This window comes from Lissotriton vulgaris, chromosome 6 (genome assembly GCF_964263255.1).
Source record: "Lissotriton vulgaris chromosome 6, aLisVul1.2, whole genome shotgun sequence".
Classification (NCBI taxonomy): Eukaryota; Metazoa; Chordata; class Amphibia; order Caudata; family Salamandridae; genus Lissotriton; species Lissotriton vulgaris.
The window spans coordinates 727,012,732-727,038,055 of record NC_141694.1 but is presented as its reverse complement, the minus strand read 5'-3'; the positions used below and the strand labels follow the sequence as shown (position 1 = coordinate 727,038,055).

The following is a 25,324-nucleotide window of genomic DNA, read 5'->3' as shown; positions in this document are numbered from 1 at the left end:
ATGTGGCTTAACGCTGCCTTGTAAATAAGGCACTTTTTCATGCTATACTTAGTGTGAAAGGGGCGGGCAATGGGTGTTGTGGTGAGTGTTCCACTGCAACACCTATTTATTATGACATTGCCCCATACTTACAAGGGTGGTGTAAATATGGGTCAACGCCAAAATTAAGACCAGGGAAAACCTGGTCTTACCCTGGCGAAACGAGGAGAAATGCTTTATTTCTCCTTGTTATGCTATTTCTATGGGTGTTGTGTTGTGCATCACACATAGAAACAGCACAACACCATTGATTTTTCTATGTTCAGGAAGGTGTCCCTTCTTCACATAAACAATCACAGTGATTTGTATATACACATAACACAATTTTTCAATAACATTTAATTTTTGATCACACAGAAATATACAATAACACAACAAAATAAGTTTTTTCTAATGTATAAGAATGTATATAGGCAGGAGAATGTAGATTAACGTCACTATTTTTTTCCTTGTGCAAAATTGTATTCATATCTTTGCTGTTTTATTAATACTTTTGTGCATATACAATTGTTCATGAATTCTTAATTAATGCTTGAGGAGCACTACCCTAATATCCAATACCAGACATCGCGTAATAAGTCAATTTAATCAATAAATAACCGATTTACATCACTTAATAATGGCGGCCATATAGCGTGAATTTAATAGGTCCCTCGTTCATTGCTACGCACTGTGTAGCAACAAACAAAGCAATAAAGAAAGGACTACTATTGTCAAAGTTAGCTCCGGTCGAGACGCTTGATTCAGGACGCCGTATTCGATGAGACGCTCCGCGTAATCGGTAAGCGCATTATCTTGAATAAATGCTAAACGTGCATTGCACCGTTTGCAAAAACCAAGGGTCATTTCCTAAATGAGCTCACTTTTTTGTATCTACAGTGGTGCAAAATTCAAGAAATAGCGAGACCAACGTAATATCCACGAGGCTCGCAGGTAAAACACTTTCTTTCAAATTCCCGTAATTCATAAACCTGATGCCTTAGAAAGCATGACATTATGCTTACGAGCATTTGCAATTTTTGTCTCATGCAGGGTTTTCACGTATGCAGGTGAGCAAATAAACGCGTGTTAAATAGTTAATAAAGATCTCGGTAGGTTCTCCCTCAAGTAATTATAAGCACAATATTTCTTTTGCAGACGTTCCAATACGCTAAAAGGTTTCAGGTAATTCCATTTAACTATGATACATTTAAATAGCTCTTTTCTAAATAAGACGACATTCACTAGAAATCATTTTTTAAATCACTTTGATATCTTTTCTCTAGATGCACTACTGCTAAAAAATAAACCAAATCAGCACAGAACTAAGTCGTGCTACCTTACTTCCGTGGTAAGAACCATTAATTACACAAACTGTAGAAACTTGTAATCCTCCAAAGCATCAAAAGTAATTGTTTCCTTCTTTTTCCTTTCTTCCTCTAACAGACCCCTGACGAAGGGGCCTCAGCCCCGAAATGCATTGGGTTTTTATTCATTTATTTCTTCGGAAGTGTAATATTGTTTGAACCTAAGAATGATGCAATGTAAAAATATTTGTCTACTACACAAATAATCATGTATGATAACGAAATGTAACTATGAAACTTCATTTCTTGACATGTTGATAAAACTTGATTTGAACGTATAATTGGAGAATTTGTATTTTTTGTTGTGCGTGTTAGAGTCCTGGTGACTTTTGGAACCAGGCCACATACTACATATCCTGAATACAGCATGTTTCGAAGAGACCGCGCTAGCGCTGCCTACACAAGCCCTAAAAATGACGAGTTGCAATTTCTATGTGTGATAGACAAAGCAGCATACCTAGATGGTACAAAACGCCATTTCAGATTGTTAATGTGCTGGAAGGGACACCTTCCTGCATATAAACAACCCTTCCCCTCAAAGCCGGCACCCTTGCACTGTTGTGCAAGGGTGCCTGTGTTGGCGCTAGGCTGCTAAATTTAGCGCCAGCACAGAGAGAAACGCAGGGCTGCACCGTTTTCTTGTAAATATGGTGCAGCCCTGCATTTCAGAAGTGGCGGAGCGGTGTGTTAAGCCAGCAAGGCAAGCTTTTTTGATATCTAGGCATACGTTTTAACGGCCGGTTTTGCTCTCCCTTGGTCAGTGAAAATGCAGGCCACCCATTATTTCCTTGCCATTGCTAAACTCCTACTTAACCATGCTTGTTATGAAAAAATGTTTGGCCTCAGTGTTTAGATTAAAAGATCATAAAGGGACTTCAGATATTGAGTGGAAAGGTGCGGCTCTGATTTGTTAAGTTAATAATGCAGTTTATTGATGTTGATTTTGTGAGGGGTCATGGAGGCAAAATCTTAATTTTTTTGTAAATGTTGGTTATTTTTATACTATTGTTACGAAGATTCAAATGAAATTTACTTACACTAGGTAATTGTCTTGATCAAAGTGTTTATGAATTATCAAATTTCCATGACTGTTCAATCAACTTGTTCATTATATACCATTTTGACTGGCTATTAACACGTATGTGGACGCTCTCTGTGATTCCATTAAAAGTATTAACTGGCCTCATTAATAGGTAGTTATGTGAAAGCGTTAACTTAAGGTTTCATAAGTTGCACCATATGGATGAAAAAAGAATATGTTATACAAGTTTATGATTTAAGAGAACCTAACATAAGAATGTGTGTATCTTACGTTTCAACTCTGGCATCCTTAGAAGTGTGTTAGGGAAGTGGTTAGAAAAATGTTACAGAAAGTGGTACACAGCCAAAGATGGAGTATTCAGAGGCATTTTAAGAACATTTCCTATACTTGGGGCCAGATTTATCATACTTTCACGCAACGTAGCACATCAAGATACCTTGCTGCGCTGTGAGAAAAAGAGCAAAAAGAACAATTGATGGACAGAATGGTGAACAATGTCGTACATTCACCCCAGTACAGAGATCTGGGCCTAAATCCTAGGACCTGGCTTGGCAGTTTGGGCTGGACTGTTCCCACAAGGAACAGGGTAAAGACTGATTTGCATGTGGCTGGGTCCAAACTGGGGTGGTGGTGAGCAAAAGAATGATGGATTAAACCCAGATCCTTGTGACTGGGGGTGAATGTTTGCATTGTCCAGCATTCCGTCCATCAATTGTTTCTTTGCAATTGGGAAAAAAAGAGGGCAGGAATGCACCATATTTAACATTATATGGCACATTCCTGTCCTCTCCTGGCGCTGGCACGCAATGTACTTGCTGCCTTGCGACAATGCAGGCACCATTGCGCCATGACGCAGAGGTACTTGCGTTGGAGGCAGGATTGTTGTTGTGCAGGAAGGTAATCCTGAAAGGCATTTTCCTCTTTATAAATGTGCTACAGGAAACATTGAGGAGAAATAAAGATATTTGTCTGCATTGCGCCCTTATCTGGAAGGCGTAGTATTTTGACGCATTTCCAGGTTTATATGTCTTGGCAAATTTGGAAATGCACCAAAATCCATAGGTGGATGTTTGGGGACAGCCACGCTCCACCCATGGAACGCCTCCCCAGGGCAGAGTAACGCAAGGCAGAGATTTGCGCTGCCTTGTATTACTCCAGATTTATCAAGCCATGCAGGGTGGCATTGCGTGGCTTGGTAAATCTCATTTAGGTTTTGCATTGCCCTGCATCATCTTTCATGGCGCAAAAGACATGTAAAATCTTGATAAATTTAGCCCTCAATTTACAATGATGGGGTCTGGATATAACTGCGGCAAACAGTGTGTGAAGGGATACCAATAGTACCAATTTTCACACGCAGCAGTGGAAACCGATAGGACATGCTAGAGACAAATATTTCAAAATAACAGAATAAGACATTTCTAAAGTTTATTTAAAAATGTATGTATTTGCTAATTCTAAACTAGTGTATTTTATAGCTGTTCATTAGTTACATAAACTTAGGGCTATGAAAACAGCTGTGTCTGTCTATGTCTGTTGTTACTGAATTCCTTACACTTGGGATTGTTGCATAAGCCAGTCAGTTGTGTCTGCTGTGAAAAGAAAGGTTAGTGAAAATTTCCGACGGGCATTAATGAACAGACATAGGCATAACTTAACACCTTGGGTGCTTGAGATATTTTCCTCCTGTGCTGCATTCCCTGATTTACCATTGTTCATGACGAGCTCAGCCAGTCATGAGCATCGAAGGGGTTAAATATGTTGTACGATGAACCTGTTTTTGTGATTCGCTCTCTAAATGTATAGTTCTGGTTAAATATTTTCTTTTTGTCCCTCGTGGTTTAGGTGTACATCATTGCACATGTCCCAGTTGGATACCTTGCTTTCACAGAAAACATCACAGCTATTAGAACACACTTCAATGAGAGGCTGGTGAAACTATTCCGCAAGTACAGCAACATTATTGTTGGGCAATTTTATGGACATACACACAGGGATAGCTTCATGGTGCTTTTAGATGAGCAAGGTATGTGCTATTGACTTACAATAAGCTTTTTCATCCTTAGATCAGTTTCCTTACTGCAATTGAAATATTACGTTTGTTTAATTTTTATTTATTTGCACTTTAACAAAGCACGTACATGACCCCAACATGTAGCAGAGTTCCTTATAAAGTTCAGGTTTCAAGAACATATCAACAGCATACAAAGTTGTATTAAGGATTCATTTGAAACAGTTCAGTACAGTAGATCTAAAGTTTTTTAACTATTATAAAATATCTGTTGATAATGTATTTATGTACACTGTAAGGGGTTCCTAGTCACCAAAAGAGACAACAGTCAAATTCAAAGTCACAACTTAACAGGTCATAATTGAAAATAATGTTGGAGAAGTAGACTTTTACACTCAGATTTCTAGATCTATGGGCCTCATTACGGCAAGTTCCTCATAATATTCCAAACTGTTGTTTACACATGGGTCGCAATTACGCATTTGAAGGTATTTAACATATCTGATAATTTGCAGGGAAAATATTGTTCTCCATGTTAAAACCTTTCCCCCTCAAATGTAGTAGTGATCCATTCCACCCCAGGAAACTACTTTATGCCAGCATTTAGCTTGAATATATGTCCAACTCTTTCCAGAGTGCAAAAGGGAATGTGAGGAGTTTGTGAATACCCTCCAATGTACTATTTTATGGAATTTCAGTAACTACCAAGGCAATCCATACCGTAGAACACCCCTGATCCTACTCCTTCAGCTGCACTATTGGAGGAGATTTCCACATAAATAAATGAGTTTATGCCTGCCAGGAATCCCTTTGTGAATTTGTGGCAAAAATTAACAGACATCCAGAGCAATGACAGCTAAAGCTCAAGGGGCCAGATGTACGACCCTTCAATTTTGTGAGTCGTAAATTGCGTCATTTTGCGAGTCGCAAAATGAAATGTACAACAGTATCTCAGACACTGTTTGCGATTCCCAATGGGGTCGCAATCGACCTGCCACATTAATATTCAGGAGGCAGGTTGCAATTTGCGACCCCATGGGGAATGGCCAGCACTCACAGGGATTTTGGCCTGCTGGGGTCAGCAGACCACCATGACTGGGATTGCTTTTTAAATAAAGCAGTTTAAAAAAAATGCAGCTCGTTTTCCTTAAAGGAAAAAGAGATGCATTCATTTTTTAAATAGGTGGTAAAATGCGAGTGTTTCGCGACTGCAATTGCAGTTGCAAAATAATCGTACATAGTAGTGCGACTCGCCATTAGGAAAGAACGCCCTTGGCACGTCCCTTCTTAATAGCGAGTCACAAACCCTATTTTGCGAGTCGGTAATAGGTTACTGACTCGCAAAACAGGGTTTGTACATTGCGCAGACCTATTTTGCGGTCGCAAACGGGCCGATTTCCTGTTTGCAACCTCAAAAAACGGTTGTTCATCTTACCCAAGATGTTTATCCTGCTAATGAATTGTGTTGATTTCAAAAAAAGAAACAGCTACTCTGGAATCCGATTTTTGAAAGGCAGGAAATAGCGTTCATAAGCATTGCTTAGAAGGAGTTGGGTCAGCCATAATTTAGCTCTTCATTCCCCTGTTCCAAACAGACGCCACGCTTCAACCCAGTATTTGTGAGCCTGGCCAGAATTCTCAGCAACGGATGTTTCATAATGATTAGTCAAATCAAAACTGAGATCTTCTTGACGTGAATCAATCTGTAAATTTACTGTTAGCAAGCAAAACCTCTTAATCGTATTTAGTAAATTGTAATAAATGTCAACAAGTACCCCCCCTTCCGTACATTATAAACATCTTGTAAGTCAGAGAGGAGTGCCATGACTCCATCACCATTCCCACAAACTGCTTGAATGCTAGGTTTCCTCCTCCTTCATTTGAAAGAAATATTATGATTGAAGACATGAAGAATACAAGCAAAATTGATAATGTGAAGTTAAACATACCAATAAAAGTTATTTTGTTGCAAAAAGATAATGGATTCAGTTAATGTAAGTCACAATAAAAAATGCTGTAACTCAGAATGTGTGGAAACATGTACAAAGATTCTGTCTTTCCTGTAATAACCTATAGTGTGCAAAAAACAAACATGGTACCATAAATATCTCTTTCTGCTGATCCCTGTTCATTTTAGAAAAACTGATTAGAAGAAGGAAAATACAACTCTCATTTTCGTTGTTTAAACTGCGGCTGCAATGGTGTTTAGTGGCCTGCCTTTAACTTTGGATGCCGGCTCTGTCCTCATGCATTATTATTTCCCAACGAAACTGTCGCAACTTATTACATTTGAGCAGCGACAGCATTCTGTTATTACAGGTGACTAGAGATGTCACTGCTCAAATGTAATAAGGAATTTCTAAGCAGGTTGTTAGACAGGGATTGCAGGCTGCCATTTATTATAATTAAATGACAACTGTAGCCCTAATGAAGCAATGAACACACTTGCTGAGGCCTGTTGTCTAACTAATATGTAAAGCTTTTTCTTTTTTGCTAATAATCATATCCATTAATTTTCAGGAAACCCAGTAAATTCCTTGTTTGTAGCACCTGCTGTAACTCCAATCAAATCTTTGGAAGAGACTGATTCTAATAATCCTGGCTTCAGACTGTATCAATATAGACCTGATGACTACAGTTTATTGGTGAGTTCGAAATGAAAGCAAACTAGATGAGTCCCTTAGGTGATCAAATATTGGCGATGCAGGGGCGAGTTGTTGGCCACTACATTATCTATCCATGTTCCACACTGCAGCAGGTTATACTGTCCTGTATTTGACAGATCCTGAGATAAAGACAAGGAGTTTTAATGAAGAAAGGGTATAAAATGGCCAGCACTCCTGTAAATGGCTTTGAGGTATAGGCCATCATTATAGCTTTATTGTCTCTCACATCAGTCTGAACACGGCCGTAGAAAAACATTCCCACTGTTGAGGCCAGCAAGTCTCTAATTCTGTGCAGCATGTAATAGTACGAAGAAGACTCATGTAGATAGACTGCAACTATTGTTTATAAACAAGCATTTGTAATGCAATAGGACTCGCATTTACGCAAGACCTATTGCATTGAAAACAGGAGTGCGGGCGAAGGACATGAAGCGTGAAGGCACGAACAACAAGAGTGGGGGGGGGGCGAGAACCCAGACTGCAGGAGGGGGTCAGTGGGGGAGAAGGCATGGGAAGAAAATAGTTACCATGCAACATTCGAAGTAAAGGGCCAGTAGCCTTGGAAGGGTACAAATGACGACATGGTTGTCATGAGGAGGGACTAACAAGCCTAAAACCAATTGGAAGGCAGCATTTAGGACCTAAGCCAATGTGGGCGGAGCTTCCATGAAGCTTCCGCACTATACTGAATAATGCATGCGCTGCAACTCTGCAACGCTAGGCTCGACCTAATAGTTGTTGCATAACAATGAAGTGGTGATAACTCACTGAAACGTGACGATAAAAGTTGTGAATTCTCTTCGAAACATGAATAATGGAAGTTATATATGTAGAATGTTTTATCATGTACCTTATTTTGATGTACAATAGGCTCTTCTTCACAGGCATTGACTCTTCATGTGTAGCAATACCATGTGCACCCTTTGACTCAGAAAGAAGCCTTAGCAGCAGCTTCAGGTATTGCTCCGGATGGGTCACCACTGCAAATGTTACAGTATCATTTGGGATCCAGGTTTTAGAGTACAACTTTTTTTTACATTTGGGCCTGTGTTTATCTGTATGTATTCTCATTTCATTGGTATTTATCCTTATTTATTGGTGGTGAAACTATTGTTGAAGACAAGAAACCACAGGAAGCCCACTAAAGTCTAGTATATGTGTAATTAAAAAATATTGCAGGCAGCAAACATACTCAAAGTGCAAATATGCAATTTCAACAAATCAGCGCTACACTAACTGAGCCATTGGAGTATACAATGCAAAATTCAAGTCATATTTGACTTTATTTTATACACTTATTATAACGCAGCAAGTGTAGGCAAGAACATGGGGGTTAATAAGAAATTGGAGACATTGGGACAGAGATATTATGTGGTCCAATGGAAAACTGGCTTCATTACATCTTCAGTTTCTAGCTTGTGTATGGCAACTACAAACCGAGGCTGCGCTTATTCAAGCAATCAGGATAAATGTGCAGTGTACAACATTGAAATATAAGTTAGTAGTACTTTTAAAATGTGTGTAGTAATGCTAAGGCTTTGATAATACTTTGAACAGTGGTCCGAGAACCTTATTCACAGCAGCAATTTAGTCAGAGCACATAGTTAATTTGATTGTTATGTTCAAAAGACGGAGCCTAGAGCCAACATTCGGGGCATGCTCCTAACAAAGACTGAAATCAATTTTTAAAAAACATCAGACTTTCTGAAGATAAACCTACAACAACAGACCAAAATTATATTGTGTCCACCAAACAATTTAATGTACTTATTTCCAGGTGGACACTCTTTTCATATTCAAGGAGTAACAATTTAAAATGATGTTGCTCCAAGAGGAAACGTGCTGGTAGGATGAGGGGTGCTCAGTGTAAAAGAAAGAGAAGGATTCAGTGGCATAGAGGAGAAAAACTACATATTATTTGAAGAAAGCAATATGAACTGTTATCATTGTCTACCTATTTCAAGAATTTGCATCTTCTGATTTTATTGGTGTGCAATTTTACTCTGTAGCAGGTCACTTGTCGTGCGTACCCTATATGTAGTTTGACTCCTATTATAGTTGGAGCAACATGTTGTAAAATCAAACACGAGAGGTTTTTGTTCAGCGCACAACCTGAATGCATGTATTTGAATATCCTCCAATGATAATGCATTGTTTCCCCGTAGATGGCTTTAATTGGTAGCAGCAAGACATGCTTGTTTTTACTAGCTCTCTGCTGTGCCTTTCCCATGTAGTCATCTTTGTTACAGGGCCACCAGTGGCTTCTGCAGCCTTCTGTGCCAAACAGGTTCACACACAGTTTTAAAACCGCCCAATGATTATTGACAGGATTCAAAAGGGCCAAGGTGGGGTGAGAATCTCCCTGGCATGTTGTGCATGGATATCTGGGTACACAACAACAAAAAAAGCAGTTCCAGACAGGGTAGCTGTTAGATTTGGGGGTCTCTAGTTGGCAGAGGTAGGTACCTTTGACCAAATAGGGACCCTTGCGTCTAGTCAGGGTAAGGGGGTACACTCCTAAAATAAACCCTGCTCACCCCCTTGGTAGCTTGGCATGAGCAGACAGGCTTATCTCAGAGGCAGTGTGTAAAGCATTTGTGAACACATACAGTAACCCAGTGACAACACTACAGATGGACACCACAGAAGTTGTAGTATAAAAATAAGTATTTTTATATAGACTTAACACAAGACCATAGACGACAAAAATCCACAATACTGTACTTAAAAATGGTAGAATTAGCTTAGTTCTCTTAAGATGTGAAATGCGACACTTGAGTTCAATGTACCTTAGGATGCGTAACGCTATACAACAAGAGAGTTGCAGGGTCGGTGATGCGTCGGTTCCTTACACGCTAGAACGGTGATGCGTCGGGTCCCTACTGATGCGTAGGGGATGTGTGGGTTCTTCTCTGCGAGGGGAGGTGATGCGTCGGTATTCTTACTGTGCTTCCGTGGCGATGCGACCAGCAGCGCTGTGATGCGATGAAGATCTTCTCTTGGATGTGACACGATGCGTGCACGCCAGATGGGCGTGTGGCGACTCAACGATTCTTCTGAGCCAAGACAGGCCCTGCGACATGCTTCCTGGTGATGCGGCGGCGTCTGGTGTGACGTCGATCCTCTTCTCCGGCGATGCAAGACGCTTTGGCGATGATGCGACAGCTGCAGCGGTGGCGCTACGCTTCTCCGTTGATGCGGCGGCGTCTGATGCAAAGTCGATCCTCTTCTCCGGCGATGTGAAGGCTGAGGCAGCAACACGTTTCTTCTTCGTGAGTCGCGCTTCAAGCTCCTTGCGACACACAGTTCCTCAGAAAGTCCAACACAACTGCAGGCACTTCCAAAGAACTCTTGGGGAGCTGGTGGTTGAAGTCTGTTGTCTCTGAGACTTCAGAAGGAGGCAAGCTCTATCTCAAGCCCTTGGAGATACTTCACAAGTTAAATAAAAGTAGCACAAAGTCTTTTTTCCTCTCTTTGGCAGTCAGGTAACCACTGCAGGCCAATCCCTCACACTTAGGGATAGTCTCTCCTCCGTCTCTCTGGTTCCTCTCCTCAGCAAAGGTTTCTTCTTGTTTCCCAAAATGATGTAGAATTCTGGGGTCCGGGTCCCCCTTTTTATACACAGTTTCTCTTTGTTCTCTGAAGGCAGAGATGCCTTTGCCTAGTCCAAACCAGTTCTGGTCAGTCCTAGAGCACTCTGTTTACATGACTTCTTCTTTCCAGTGCAGGGCAGGGACATCAGAGGCACCACAGGAGGTGGATCCAGCATTGTGGAGGGAAGGCACAGCCCTATTCAGGTCCCAGGTGCAACCCCTCCCTCCCATCTGCATGCAGATCTCTCTATTCAGCCCTGTGCTGACTCGCCTTGTCTCCTGGAATCCCCCAGCCCCTTTCACTCAGACTCCAGACATGGAATACACAACCTAGCAGAGGCAGGCTTGGATAGTTAGACAAGAAAATACCCATTTTCTAAACGTGGTATTTTCAAACACAGAATGTTAAAACCAACTACAATAAAAGATGCATTTTATCATTTTGAGTTCAGGCATACTAAACTCGAATTTCTACCTAGTTCCCTGAGTCAGTTAGGATTATAAGATAACATAATCAAACTGCCCATTCTGGCTTATGGGGAACAGGTAGTGAAAAACGAAAACGGCTGTAATTCACTATTAGGACATGCCACACACACCAGGGCATGTCCTACCTTTTACCTACAATGCACCCTGCCCTTGGGCCTACCATAGGGGTGACTAATGTGCAGCAAAGTGAAGGTTTAGGGACTGGCAAGTGGGTGAACTAGCCAAGTCAGCCTGGCAGTACCAGACTGCACACAGGCTCTGCAATGGCAGACCTGAGACATACTTTTACAGACTGCTTCTGTGGGTGGCACAACTAGTGCTGCAAGCCCACCAGCAGTATTTGATTTACAAGCCCTGGACACACTCAGTGAACTGTACTAGGGTCTGACAAGTAAACCAAATCAGCCAATCGTGGAATCACTAATCCATACATCAATTCAAAATAGGGAGAGCATATGCACTTTAGCACTGATCAGCAGTGGTAAAGTGCCCAGAGTCATAAAACAGCCAACAACAGGTCAGACAAAATACAGGAGAAAGGCAAAAAGTTCAGGGATGACCCTGCAAAAAGGGCCAAGTCCAACAGGAGCCGATATATGGTGCAGCAGGTGCAGTGGCACCAGGAACCTGGTGCACTGGTGTGTGAGCAGCCTTCTTTCCTGAAGCATGGCATTCTTTACCTAACAAACCAGATGGTGTGATTGATTTTCTTTCCTCATTGAGGCCCATGGCTTTGCCTCTGGTTCCAGGTGGATTAACTAAGAATAATGTATTGAGGCGTACCGAGGCGTGAGGCAGCAGTAAGGGCACAGTGACCGGTGACTTGAGTAAATGGATCAATACTGGAGGTGTCTGTGTTTGATTGTTTTTAACCTGTTTACGGTATGTGAGAAAAGTTTACACCCCTACCACACAGTGGCCTTTACAGTCCTGCAGTGGCTGTTGTATTTCGGGGAACTTCTACTACTCCTACAGAGGGGTGGGAGGGCATGTGTGTGTGTGTTTGAGGAGAGCTTGTGCTGCTGACCACATGTCGCCCAGTCTGTTGTGTTATGTAATCTCCAGAAAAACCTTTCATTTTACAAAAGCCACAAGGGTTACCATTGTTGCTGTTGTTTTCTTATGTCATTTTTGCAATAGCCATCAGTAATGCTAACGAGAGCGAGGTTTTACATACTTACATAATAAAAAAGGGTGCTCTTTTTCAGCGAGTAGCAATCAGGCTACAGCAACTGCCTTCTTGCTCTTTATTGTATTGAAATCAGAGGCATAGCTGTCAATGTGGATGTATGATGGAACAGCACATTCCATTGTAACACATGCCGTTACAAAGCAGCCATTCCAACGTAAATGCCTTTACCACACATTTTTTTACAATGATTATGCCTTTACAACGCATGCTTTTAAAACGAATATCCTTGTAAAAGCATGAATATTAAAAGCATATGCATGGTAAAGGTTTTACCTGATCTCAGCCCTGAACCCTAAAATTGGCCACTGGTGCAACCCCTCCATCCCCTGTCCCCCAGCCCCACCACCCACCACCAGAAAAATCGGCCCCAGTCCTGAGCCTTAAAATTGGATCAAGGTTCAACCCCCCCACTGACTTCCAGTCCTTTAAAAATATAACCCGACCCCAGCTCTGGGCCCTAAAACTTTACCCTGGCGAAACCCCACCTTGACCCAAGCCCTAAAAAAAACTAGGCCCCAGCCCTAAATCCTATAACTGGCAACAGAACATTCACTTCACAATTGCATTTGTGTGAAGTTAAGAACTTTAGAAGACATTTTCACTGCACCAGAAAAGGTCTCTTTTCACAAAATGGAAGCCAACTTCTTGTCGGGTTTACCAACGCCTCAGGATTAGAATGATGCACAAACATGGTCCTCCTCTCGATAGATCCAAGTCTATTTGCTATTATAGCACACATCAGTGAAGTGATCAAGCAAGGGAAGGAAAGAGTGGGGACAGCGGGGTAGAAGACCTATAACGACACAGAAAAAAGAAGAGGCAATAAGCAACTAAACGATAATCCTTCTAGACTTTTCTAACAATTGCTGATTTATAGGGTAAACTACCTGTAAAGGAAAATAACTGTTCAGTTGCGTACCCCAGGAGCATCTGGTACCTTCCATGTCAAGGTAGCAAGAAATCCTTTGACCCCTTTGGTAGCATACAATAAATAGTTGTGCTATAGAAATGAGAAAAGACAAAGCAAGAAACAGGGCTGGTGTAAGACTATAGGGAACGTGAATGACCACTTTGTTATAGGGATATATAAATATATATATAGTATTCCAAACTAAATCCAGGACCCAAGGATGGATACATGTACCAGGTTTTGTCACATTCTCAGTTTGTTGTGAGAGGAGATTTCTGGGTAGTGTAGTTTGCCGATGCAGCGGCAGTTCTGTAGTGATTTAACCTGGATCTCCTGGACTGCTCATTGATGACGGAACGAGGGGAGGTATTTAAAATGCCCTGGCATACAAGGCGCTATTGAAGCATGCATCTGAGGAAGACATGTTGAAACGCGTCATGCCAATGCTTTATCGAATTAAAATTCTTACCTTAAGTCCCTGCTGTGTCCCTCCAGTTCTTTGAAATTCTTGGAACTTTTCTGGCATACAATTGCATGCTGTGTCCTGGGCGCGCTAGGTGGAGACCCGCCTCACAAAGCGGAAAGAGTTACAGGGACAGCTTCGGCATCTGTTGTTTCATCCAAGGTATTGGATACTCCAACCCACCGTATCCCTTTCCAGAAGTAGCCGCTGTGAACTGCAGTCCGTGACTGCACAAAGGATTTTCGGGACACTGTTTCCATCATTTCCAGGCTCGACAGGAAAAGGGACTGCTACGGTTGAGGCGTCTTGGGGGCTTGAGGTGAGAAAATGACATTTGGGGATAATGCTTTCCAGAGCACAAGTACCCCCGTTCTGAAACTAAATTCAGGACCCAAGGACGGCTACATGTACCAGGTTTTGTCACATTCCCAGTTTATTGTGAGAGGAGCATTCTGGGTACTGTAGTTTGCCGATGCAGCTGCATTGCTGTAGTAATTTAACCTGGATCACCTGGACTGCTCATTGACGACCAAACGAGGGGAGGATTTTAAATGCCCTGGCGTACTAGGCTCTATTGAAATAGGCATCTGAGGAAGACATTATTTTGAAACGCGTCATGCCAATGCTTTATCGAATTAAAATTCTTACCTTAAGTCCCGGCTGTGTCCCTCCAGTTCTTTGAAATTCTTGGAACTTTTCTGGCATAAATATAAATATATATACAACATAACCTACCCTTGTAACCTTGGGCCACGCTTCACAGAGGATGTAATAGACTGATCGTACTACTGCTCTGCCACAATCCCCTGTTAGAGTAGGGCAAGAAAATGTAAATATCAGAATTAACCAAGGCCTTTGGTTCCACGAGTGACATATAAGTAAAGCCCTCCTCTTTCACCTCAAAGGAGGAATAATTCACTCAATCTGATGTTTACAATGAGATGCGGCCTCCGAGTAGCCGCCTAAGAGTTTTTGGGGCCTCTTTGCCGAATACTGTGCAGCTAAACTGTCTGACACTGATGCCCCTAATGACTAACTAACGACACTGTTCGCTCTCTGTCTATTCATGCCTGGCGTTGTTGATGCCCTGGTCCCCTCCGGACTGTTCACTTACTGTTGGAGCTCCACCCGCCGGAGGGGCACCCGCACATAGACTCACTGTGCACCTCTCCATAATTTCCCAGATTGCGTTATCCCCAATGTCACTTCTCTCCTCCCCCCCTCCCATTGCTCGCCATTGTCCTTTGTATTGATATCACTCATTTGTATATTTGGTTGTGATTCTAGCGATCCGCATTTGTGTTATTTTGGCTTTTGTTCTTTCATTTATTATCAGTTCTGGATATGTTTTGATTTTCTTCTTTTGCTGTATGCTTTAAACTGCAATAATATACAATAAAAAAGGAGGAATAATTAACTGAAAAACACTGTTTAACCCATCCGGGTCATCATCGCGTTGTTTTGGTCTGTTTGTTCCCCAAAAGAATAACTGCCTCACGATGCAATGCAAGCAGGACAAGGACTAACATAAAGAGACACACATGGTTTGGACGTCAACCTGTAGCACAAACATCAATAGTATTGCTGCATTGCATGATAATGTCTGTTCTCACAAATTTCGTTTTTAGGTCCCTATCTATATATAGCTTCTGGCTCCCCTCCGCATGAGCTTCCAGAAATGCAAGCTCATCAACAGGGAGAAGTAATTTGAACGTGAAATTAAATACACTTGTCCCGCATGAGCTTACCGAAAATGTTGACCACGGATAAATGCCCCAAATAAGCACAGGTATTCCTACCACCCACTAAAGACAACGTACGTGTCTCTCAGGAACGGGGAGGAACACCTTGCACTATGCTTAGCCATCTAAGTATGCGGCCCGAAACAGTGGAATTTCATGCCAAAGTGGAATCCCATTGACTCCCCACTCGTACGGAGAGAAATGCCTCAATAGTAAAATGTACGTCAACACTAAAGCCGGTTGTTGATAAGAAACTCGTCACAACATGCAGAGGTGCAACCGCACCCTTACCGGACCCTTGGACAGCACAGCAACGCGGCTCCAACAGGCTCTGGCCCGGAACACAGAATATTCGGCAACGTCATGAGGAGTGGAAGTGCTTTTATCTGATTTCTGCTCCCCTGTCAACCTCAATGTGCGCCGCTGAGACTCATGGGGCTTGTAGTCTCCTGATTTCCGGGGCATATCGACACACACAGGTGAATGTGGGGGGCAGGACTGGGTTCCGGTAGGGCTCACAACACTTCCTTAGTGCTTTATGAAGAATACTTATAGGAATATTTCATAGGGCACACCGCAGGCACATGTATGTTATCTATCATGGATTCCTTCCCAGTGTTCTGCGTCATGATCTTTGGCAGTGCTATTCCAAACCTACCCCTCTGCCCCACTGTCCTAAAAAAAACAGCCTGGAGCCCTAAAGCTGGACCTGTCACAGCACCATCCCTGAAACCCCCACGCCCTCCTGCACAATGCCGCTTATCTCATCACGAGGCAGGTAGCTCCTAAAGGCTGACGTGCAGCGCAGGTCGTGTTTCCCCTATAGAGGAAGGGGAAGGGTCTCTTTGCTCCTCTGAAGATGTTGATAGCTTTTAACACCGTTAACACGCATATGCCCTTACCACCTGTACCACACATGGGCCCTTACCATTCATTTATTGTAAAGACATGCATGGTAAAGGCATATGTGTTGTAAAATCAGGTGTGGTAAAGGCTATGCATGGTAACGGTCCACGCATTGTAACAGCGTCGCGATAACAGCTATGCATGGTAACAGCTACTTTGTAATGGCTGTTTCCCGTCAATGGTGCAGCAAGAGTAGTGGTGCGACAGGAGGGCAGAATAGGGCCTCTGCATTTTACCACATAATTGGGGGAAAGAGGAGCAATTTTCTTTGCATTAAGAACCATTTCACATTGTTACGCCATTGACTGAAGTAGTGAGTTAGAATCCCACCAATGCAGACCCAACCTTCATCCTAAGGTCCTTAAGATGCGTACGATTACATTTAGTGATAAATATTTGGTAGAAGAGCACAGTAATAACATTAAAAGTCAAGATTCTTATTAACATTTGAACGGAACACAGAGTCCTTCATGACCTGTGATGGGTAAGCCATGACGCCTTGAATAATCTGCTTGCACCCTCGCTATAGCGAGTCAGATTTGATCAGGTTGAGCAATATTTAGGACCTACTCGCCCGTTCTGGCGAGTTGACAAAGAATAGGTGTTCTGTTCAGTCAGAAAGTGAAGGACCAAAAAGGGTGCCTTTAAATCTTGTTTTTATTTTGTCACATTTGGTCTGTGTTCAGACAGGGGTCAGAAATCCGCTTACAATTACTTTTCTTTCTCTGACTGCAGAGTTACAGGATTTTGTAAAGTGAATTGTCTGACCTGCTGTACAACATGTGAAATAAAAGGCTGTAGGCTATCAAGGTTTTCCTTACACACATTTAAACAGCTAATAAGTCAAATGTAAACACATTTGAAAATACATTTCAGTAGTTGTGAAAGCCATGTTTTTTGTACTTCGATGTGATTAAAAAAATATGTTAATAGGGTGAGAAATAACTCAGTACACTTTACTTGAGGATGTGCAAATGATAAATGTTTTCTGAAACCCAATATTCACAGATTATTGTTAATACACTATGTAGTTTTATCAGTGAAGCTGCAAGGTCGTGGGAAGGTCTTTGACCATTTCTTGAAAATGTACGGTCTGTAAGTGAAAGTGTGCTGCTACCTCATGCCTTAGTAATATATTTATTAAAAGTGAGTGTATAAACATGAAGTGAGAAACACTCCTGCCCTGGTTGTAATGATATTAGTAAACTGAGAGGCAAGTCAGGGATCATGTATACCATATATGTGGGCTAGATTCTGATTACAAATGGACCAAATGTTCAATCTATTCAATCAAACAAGAGTTTTGTTTTGTGCAGCATAAATACTGAACTTGCATATTTGAAGGTGCACTCGTGAGAATGAAGAAAAAGGCGACTTTGTAAAATAAAATATTTCCAAATGATCAAACAATTTGAGACCAGTTTACGGGTCAAGTACATTACAGTTAGGTCGAGCAGATTATTGGAGTTACTCGACCTGCAGGTCTAGTAACATTTTTACTATGTTTTTAGGCCTGGCCATACACACATCACATACATCCTTGCAGCAAGTAATTATAGCCATTTTACTCTAATTATGGAAAGCAAAATTGTTAAGCCTTTAAAGTTAGTAGTTTGTACACAGTTACAGTTATATTAAAATAGTTAGTTATTGTTTTTCTTTTGAAAGATGCTGATGCTCAGAGGACCGAAGCAGTGCTGGCTATTTAGTAAGGAAAAGGTAGACAACAGGCAGAGAGTACAGCAACAATGGCAGACATCAGGTTGTGGATGGGAAAAACCACTGGAACTAAAACTCCTCTGAATAATGCAGGAGAGAGTTCAGCAGTTGGGAAAAATAATTCTTTAGACGAAATCTATCAAAAACAAAAGGAGTATGAGCAAACAAAAAGACAGAGTTGTACAACAGAAATGGCTGAGAGATGTTAGCTGGGCAGTGATTGAAGAAAAGGAACCTAACAGAGCTATCCTAGAACAGACCAGTTTAAAAAAGGCTTACGTTTTGTATCGTGCAGGAATATTCAGTGAGAAACGCTCTGGGTAATTTCTTGGCGGGCTGAATATTCCTATTCTGTCAGGAAGGTGTGGAAAATATAGCCTGCCCCTTTTCTAACGAAGAGCAGATTGAAGCGGTGAAAAGCCTCCCACTCTGCAAGATATGTGGTCCTGAAGGCTTTTTGTCTGAATTTTACAAAGCGTTTCTGGAAGAATTAGCAGATTAAATTCTATTGGTAGCTAATGCATTGCTGTAGGACGGCCCTATACCAGCGTCATATAGTATAGGGAATGTGATAAAAAAAAAATTTTAAGGGGGGAAAAAGTATTTGGAAAATCAGACCAATGATCATGAATGATTAAACTTTATAGTAGCAGTTTCAGAGATCATAAAAATGTCAATCTGATCACACATAGAAAATTCTATCCTTAGTGTTGTTTTGGATAGGTCAACTGACAAAGGAATACCTGAACAGGAACAAATGAATGCACAATTAGTTTGTGAAAGCACCCTTGTTACCTATCTGTGCGACATTGCCCGCATAAAAAGCTCCACTGCATCCAGAGGGAAAAAGGCTATATTATTTGGTCTGGAAAGTATTGCCATATTTCTGGATATTCTTAGTCAGAAAGGCATTGGTTTGAATACAAGGGGTGCTGCTGTGAACCTGAGCAGTAACTCTGGTGTTGTAAAGCAGCTACTGGGCAAAGTCTCCACACATCAAGAATGTGACAATTGCGATCACATTGTAGTTATGTACTAAGTAGCCTACAATTTTGAGCGTGCTATGTGTGATGTTGAAAAAGGTTCATACTTATCCAGATTTGAAGATGTACTCAAATGAGGTTTAAAAGTAAGGGCCTGATTATGACTCTAGCGGTCCCACCGCCAGGCCACCACGGCGGCAGTCGAGAAAACGGCACCAAGTCTGCAGCATCCTGACTGCCGCATTACGATTTTCCTATGGGGCTGGCGGTGTGTGGGTTGTGCAGTCATGGGGGCGGCAAGCTTCAGCTGTGAGAAAGAGTCGAAAGCCAATCCGGCCATACTGGTTCCTCCAGCCAGCCAGGGCACTGTTTCTGTGCATCATGTTATGCATGGAAAACCGTGTGACCATCGACATTGTTGACATTGGAGGGAACAACATGGGCACCAGCTACATTACAGAAGGGTGTTTTACGCACTAGAGTCATTTCTTGGCTCATTACCTGCCTTTCTGCCGACCTTTGAATGGTTGTGTCCTTGCCATTAAAAGGTCAGAGGAAAGCAAGGTCATAATGTGGCTCGCGGTGCAGGAGCAGGAACTGCCTGCATTGGACGCCTCTGCCTCTTCCCCTGCCGGAATGTTAGTAATGGCGGCGGTCTCCGTGCCCTACTCGTAATCCAGCAGTCGGACTGCCAGGGAAGCGGGCGGTCGGATTACCAAAAAGCCATGGCAATTCGCGAACCGCCAGGGTTGTATTTGGGCCCTATATTAATATTCATGTGAGTGGAGAAGGGAACTTAAAGAGATAGCTGAGAATCTAGAAGAGCAGCTAAAACATTTTGATGGGTTTCAGCAAATCAGATGAGTAGCAAGTCAGCACAGGGTAGTAACAGCACTTCAGACAAAGACAAACTAGAATTTTAAAGTACTTCCTTTTGAGCACCTTGCTACTGGTAGTGATGAATATTCACATAAAGCCAAAGGACTGCTTCACAACATGAAGTCAGAGACGTTTCTTTATTGCTTGCACTTCATGATAGACTTCTCAGAGCTGCTTCAGAAAGTGTCTAAGGCATTTCAACAAGAAGACAGTCTGATTTCTGAAGTTTCAAGAAGGATTGAGGTGCTTCAACAGAAGCTAATACAGCTGAAAACAAAGCCAGGAAAAGCATTAACACAATTTCACTTGCATTTTAAAGCAAATAATTTAGCAGGAGTTCCACTACTAACACTGGTAAAGCATGTAGAAAAGGCAGCTCCAATGAAACTAGTGTTAAGTAAGACATGTAGAAGGAGTTGCCCTTACCTCGGACAGACCAGAACTCTCAAGAACTGAAGTCGAGAATCTCTCCAACCCGCCAGAACCTGTAAGAAAACTACAAGTTGTGACAATAGTAGTCTCTTGGCTAGGCTCAGTCTGCATCAACATCTTCATTGATACAAGTAGGAATGTAAAGAGTAGCTTGTAACTTAACTGCGACACTTGAAATGGATGATAGCCATGTTGTGGCCCATTAGTAGTATGATTTCATTGAAAGCGTTTGAGAATACTAAATTTGAGTTTCCAAAATGTTGAGAGATGGTTTGTGATAAAATGTATTTTTTTTTTTAATATATTTTTATTTTACAAAAAGAAAAAGCACACATTAAAGTAAAAAAAAGACAAAATTTTCATCTTACATTTGTTCACCTCACAATATCAAAGAAAATCCTTAGTCAAAACAAAAAAGAGAAAAATAAAATAAATAAAAAACAATATACATTCCAGTGAAGGAAGCCCGTACATGGACATATCATATTTTGACATTTTAAAGTAGTTCCAAAGAAAGAGAAAGAAAAAAAAAAAAAAAGAAAAAAGCCATCAGCAAACCCTATCATCCTATTCCTGCCCTCCATTTCTCCAGTGGTGCCCAAATCTTGATGCCCCGAATCCTCCCGACCCTGCCTTTTCTAGCATATATATGTTTCTCAAGATTATATATAGCAATAAGATTTGCTAACCATGTTTGTATGGATGGAGGACTCTTATGGAATTAGTTACTTACCTGTACACTATAGTTCTCCAGTATTATCTTTCATAGATTCACATGCTTGTATCTTCCCCGTCGTCATGGTGGGAGTCTCACGGTAACAGAATGACCAAGCAGTATCATAGAGAAGAAAAACTGCATAGAAAATCCCCGTAGGGGCTGTATTATTTGGTAACCAGACCATTTCTTTGTTTGGTCCAAAAGCCAGCCAATCAGCATTGCTGCCCTGCCCTCACACTCCCCAGCAGAAGCTTCCTGCCTCAGATTTCCGTCCCCGAGTGAGAGACATGGATAAATACCGAGAAACAGGTTCTGTCTGAGAAACGGGGAGGCGGGCGGGCGCATGTGAATCTATGAAAGATAATACTGGAGAACTATAGTGTACAGGTAAGTAACTAATTCCTTCTCCAGTATTACATCTTTCATAGATTCACATGCTTGTATCAGAGTAGTAAGCAGTGCTCACAATATTTGTAGCGTTTCCAGGACAGAACTCATAAGGAAGCTCTGCCGCAAGCAATGATATAACAGTACATATGAATACATAAGTAATACAATAAATGCATGTTTAAATATAAATCAAAGCACTGTATAGAAAAAACATCATGCCAGTAGATCATACCTTACTGAAATAGACGTTTCAGAACAGCTTGTCCCACTGCCGTGTCCTCCTTCCACGCAGTGTCTAGACAGTAGTGTCTTGTAAATGAATGCACACTCTTCCACGTTGCTGCTCTGCAGATGTCTGGCAGCGCCACTCCTGCGAACAAGACCATGGAAGTTGCCATCTTCCTCGTGGAATGTGCATGCACCTTAGAACATAGCGGCTTCCCCGCTTTTTCATGACATTTCAGGATAGCTGAGGAGATCCATCTGGCAATACTCAGTCTTGACAAAGAAAGACCTTTCCTTTGTCCTTCGAATGCAATGAATAATTGCTTGGACTTGCGGAACGTTTTTGTCCGTTCAATGTAGAACTTTAGGCATCTAGAAATGTCTAGAGAGTGTAAGGCTCTTTCTGCTTCCGAAGAAGGATTGCTGAAAAAAGTAGGCAAAATAATGGGTTCATTGAGGTGAAAAGACGTTGCCACCTTGGGAATAAAGGTAGGATTTGTTCTTAATATAACCCTGTCCTGACGGAATTGTAATAAGGGTTCCTCCACTGAAAAGGCCTGGATTTCGCTAACCCTCCTTGCTGATGTTAAGGCGAGAAGGAGGGCTGTTTTCCATGACAGGAACTGTAAGTCTGTTTTGTGTATAGGCTCGAAAGGTGGCCTCATAAGCTGCAATAGAACTGTATTGAGGTGCCACGGCACAGGTGGGCGTCGGATGGGTGGGAAAACTCTAAAAAGTCCTTTGATAAATTCCTTTATTATTCTGGAGGACCAGAGAGATGGTTCATTCGGCCTCCGCCGGAAGCGCGATATTGCTGCCAAGTGTACTTTGACCGAGGCATGCAACAGACCTGCCTTAGATAGTGACAGCAGGTAAGGAAGGATACCTTCAGGTTGTACCTCAAACGGATGCAAGTTTTGTCTGTTGCACCAGTGGCAGAAACGGGTCCATTTCGCTGCATATGTTTTGTTTGTTGATATAGCTCTGGCTTGTGAAAGAATATGCCTGCATTCTTGCGAAATATCTAGATTTTGAAATTCCCGCTCATGAGGTTCCATGCTGACAATTTTAGTGATTGCAGATCCGGATGTAGAATCTGCCCTTCTTTCATGGAGATGAGGTCTTGAAATGTCGGGAGCTGGATCGTGTCGCCCCTCGACAATTGAAGTAGGTCTGAAAACCACGCCTGTCTCGGCCAGGCTGGTGCTATCAATATGATCCGGCACGGTTCCAATCTCATCTTGCGCAGGATTCGCGGTATCAACGGGAACGGAGGGAACGCGTAGGCAAACCTTCCTGTCCAGTCCATGAGGAATGCATTTCCCTTGGAGCCCTGTTGATGGTACCTGGATGCAAATTGAACGCACTTTGAGTTGCTTTGAGTTGCGAACAAATCTAATGTGGGAGTGCCCCACCTTTGAAACAAGATGCGAATCTGAGTGTCGTGTAGTTCCCACTCGTGCGTCGCATTGGGAGTGCTGCTCAGGGCGTCCGCCCGTGTGTTGAGGACTCCCTGTATATGCTGAACCTGAATTGAAATTCCATTGGTTATGAGCCATTTCCAGATTCTTTGCGCCAATGTCGACAGCTGTTTGGATCTCGTTCCGCCCTGTTTTAGCAGGTAAAACATGGTCGTGGTGCTGTCCGTTTGGATAAGTACTGACGATTGGCGTATTCTGGGAAGGAATGCTTGAAGCCCTAGGAACACCGCTTTGAGCTCCAACATGTTTATGTGAAGCTGAGCTTCCCAATCTGACCAAAGGCCCTGAATTTCCAGCTCCTGAAGATGCGCACCCCATCCTTTCAGAGAAGCGTCCGTTGTCATCACGAAGTCGTGATCTCGAGGAATAAAGCCCAAGCCTTGGTCCAAGTTCTTTTGAATCTTCCACCATGACATGGCCACCTTCATATGGTTCGTGATGGTAATGCGATCCTCGAAGGTTCCTCTGGCCTGGACTCACTGCTCGTCCAGTTGTTCTTGCAAAGGCCTCATTCGAAGATGACAGTTTGGTACCAGAGGGATGCAGGATGATATCATCCCCAACATGGACTTGTATATCCTCACGGAAGTGGACCTTTTTGCTTGAAGTGATGCCGTTAGCCCCATGATCTTTCTCATTCGGTCTTCGGAAGGATCGGCTTTCCCTGCTCTGGTGCATATCCATGCCCCCAGGAACTGGATGCCTTGGGCCGGAGTCAGCGAGGATTTTTCTAAGTTGGTCCTCAGGCCCAAGCGCTGAAACAGCCGGATGCAGCTCTGGAGAGATCTTGCTGCGTCCTTGAAAGACGGACCTGTCACCAACCAGTCGTCCAGATATGGGTAAATGTAATGCCCTTGCAGTCTTAAGTGGGCCGCCACCGGGGCCATGCATTTGGTGAATACCCTCGGGGCTGATTTGAGTCCGAATGGCAGGACTTTGAACTGGAAGTGGCGACTCTCTACAACAAATCTTAAATACTTCCTGTGCTTCCGATGAATGGGAATATGGAAGTACGCATCCATGAGATCCAAGGACGCCATGTAGTCTTTTTCCTTTATCATGAGTAGGATCTCTTGCAACGATAACATTCTGAAGGGTATCTTTTTTATGTATTGATTGAGATCCCTCAAGTCCAATACCTGTCTCCATTTCCGGGTTTGTTTCTTTTTGATGAGGAAGAAATGCGAATAGAAGCCTCTCCCTCTGAGATGTTGCGGCACTTCCTCTATGGCTCCCTTTTGCAGAAGCGAGTGTACTTCTTTCTGCATTTCCTGGCGATGTTGGTTGAGCCTGAGTACTGGGGGTGATCCGGTGGTATTTCCACAAATTCCAGAGTGTGGCCCCTGCTTATGACATCTAGAACCCATTTGTCCAATGTTATGGACATCCAGTTGATGTAATATTGAGACAGATAGTGGTCGTTTTCCGGGATCTTTTGTGTGGGGAGCGCCGGCCTGAAATCATTGACGTCTATTAGACTGCTGAGTTTTCCCCCTGGCGTTTGGTTTACCTCTGGACTGTTGTTGGTAAGAGGAGTTGGAGGACCTGAACTGGTTGTTAGTATTATACTGTCGATATCCCTGTTGATTATACGGTTGATATCAGTTGGACTGAAAAGAGGGTCTTTGATTAAATTGACCTCTTGCGCCCCTCTTTCGAAAGGACTGAAACCTTCCCTGCTGAAGAGATCCCAGCGCTCTAGCTGTATCCGTGTCCGACTTTATGCCTTGCAACGCCTCATCGATATGCTTCCCAAATAAATTTTCACCGTCAAAAGGCATATCGACGATTTTCGCCTGCACCTCTGGACGAAAAGAAGTCGCCTTGAGCCAGCCCTGCCTGCGAAGCGAAACTGCTCCAGCCATTTGCCTGAAGGCCATAGACGAGACATCCATGGCGATGTCGATAGATTCGGCAGCAGATTTAGCTCCTTCTTTGAGGAGGGCCGCCGCTTCCTCCTTTCTATCTTCCGGCAGTGCAGAAAGTATGGGTGCCAGATCGGACCATATTTGTCTGTTGTAAAGGCCAAGCAGTGCCATAGCATTTGCCGCTTTAATGGTAGAGGCCGCCATGACCGCAAACCTCTTACCTGCCCCAT

At 42.6% G+C, this 25,324-nt stretch overlaps 1 protein-coding gene across 1 annotated transcript in view; it reads left to right on the top strand.

Annotated features, from left to right (window-relative positions):
• Positions 1-25,324, top strand: part of SMPDL3A (sphingomyelin phosphodiesterase acid like 3A) — a 201,189-nt gene that overhangs the window by 157,353 nt on the left and 18,512 nt on the right. Inside the window, exons 6-7 of the mRNA XM_086926715.1 lie at positions 4,273-4,453; positions 6,959-7,083. Coding sequence (XP_086782841.1) covers positions 4,273-4,453; positions 6,959-7,083 — 306 coding nt within the window. The remainder of the gene's footprint in view (positions 1-4,272; positions 4,454-6,958; positions 7,084-25,324) is intronic.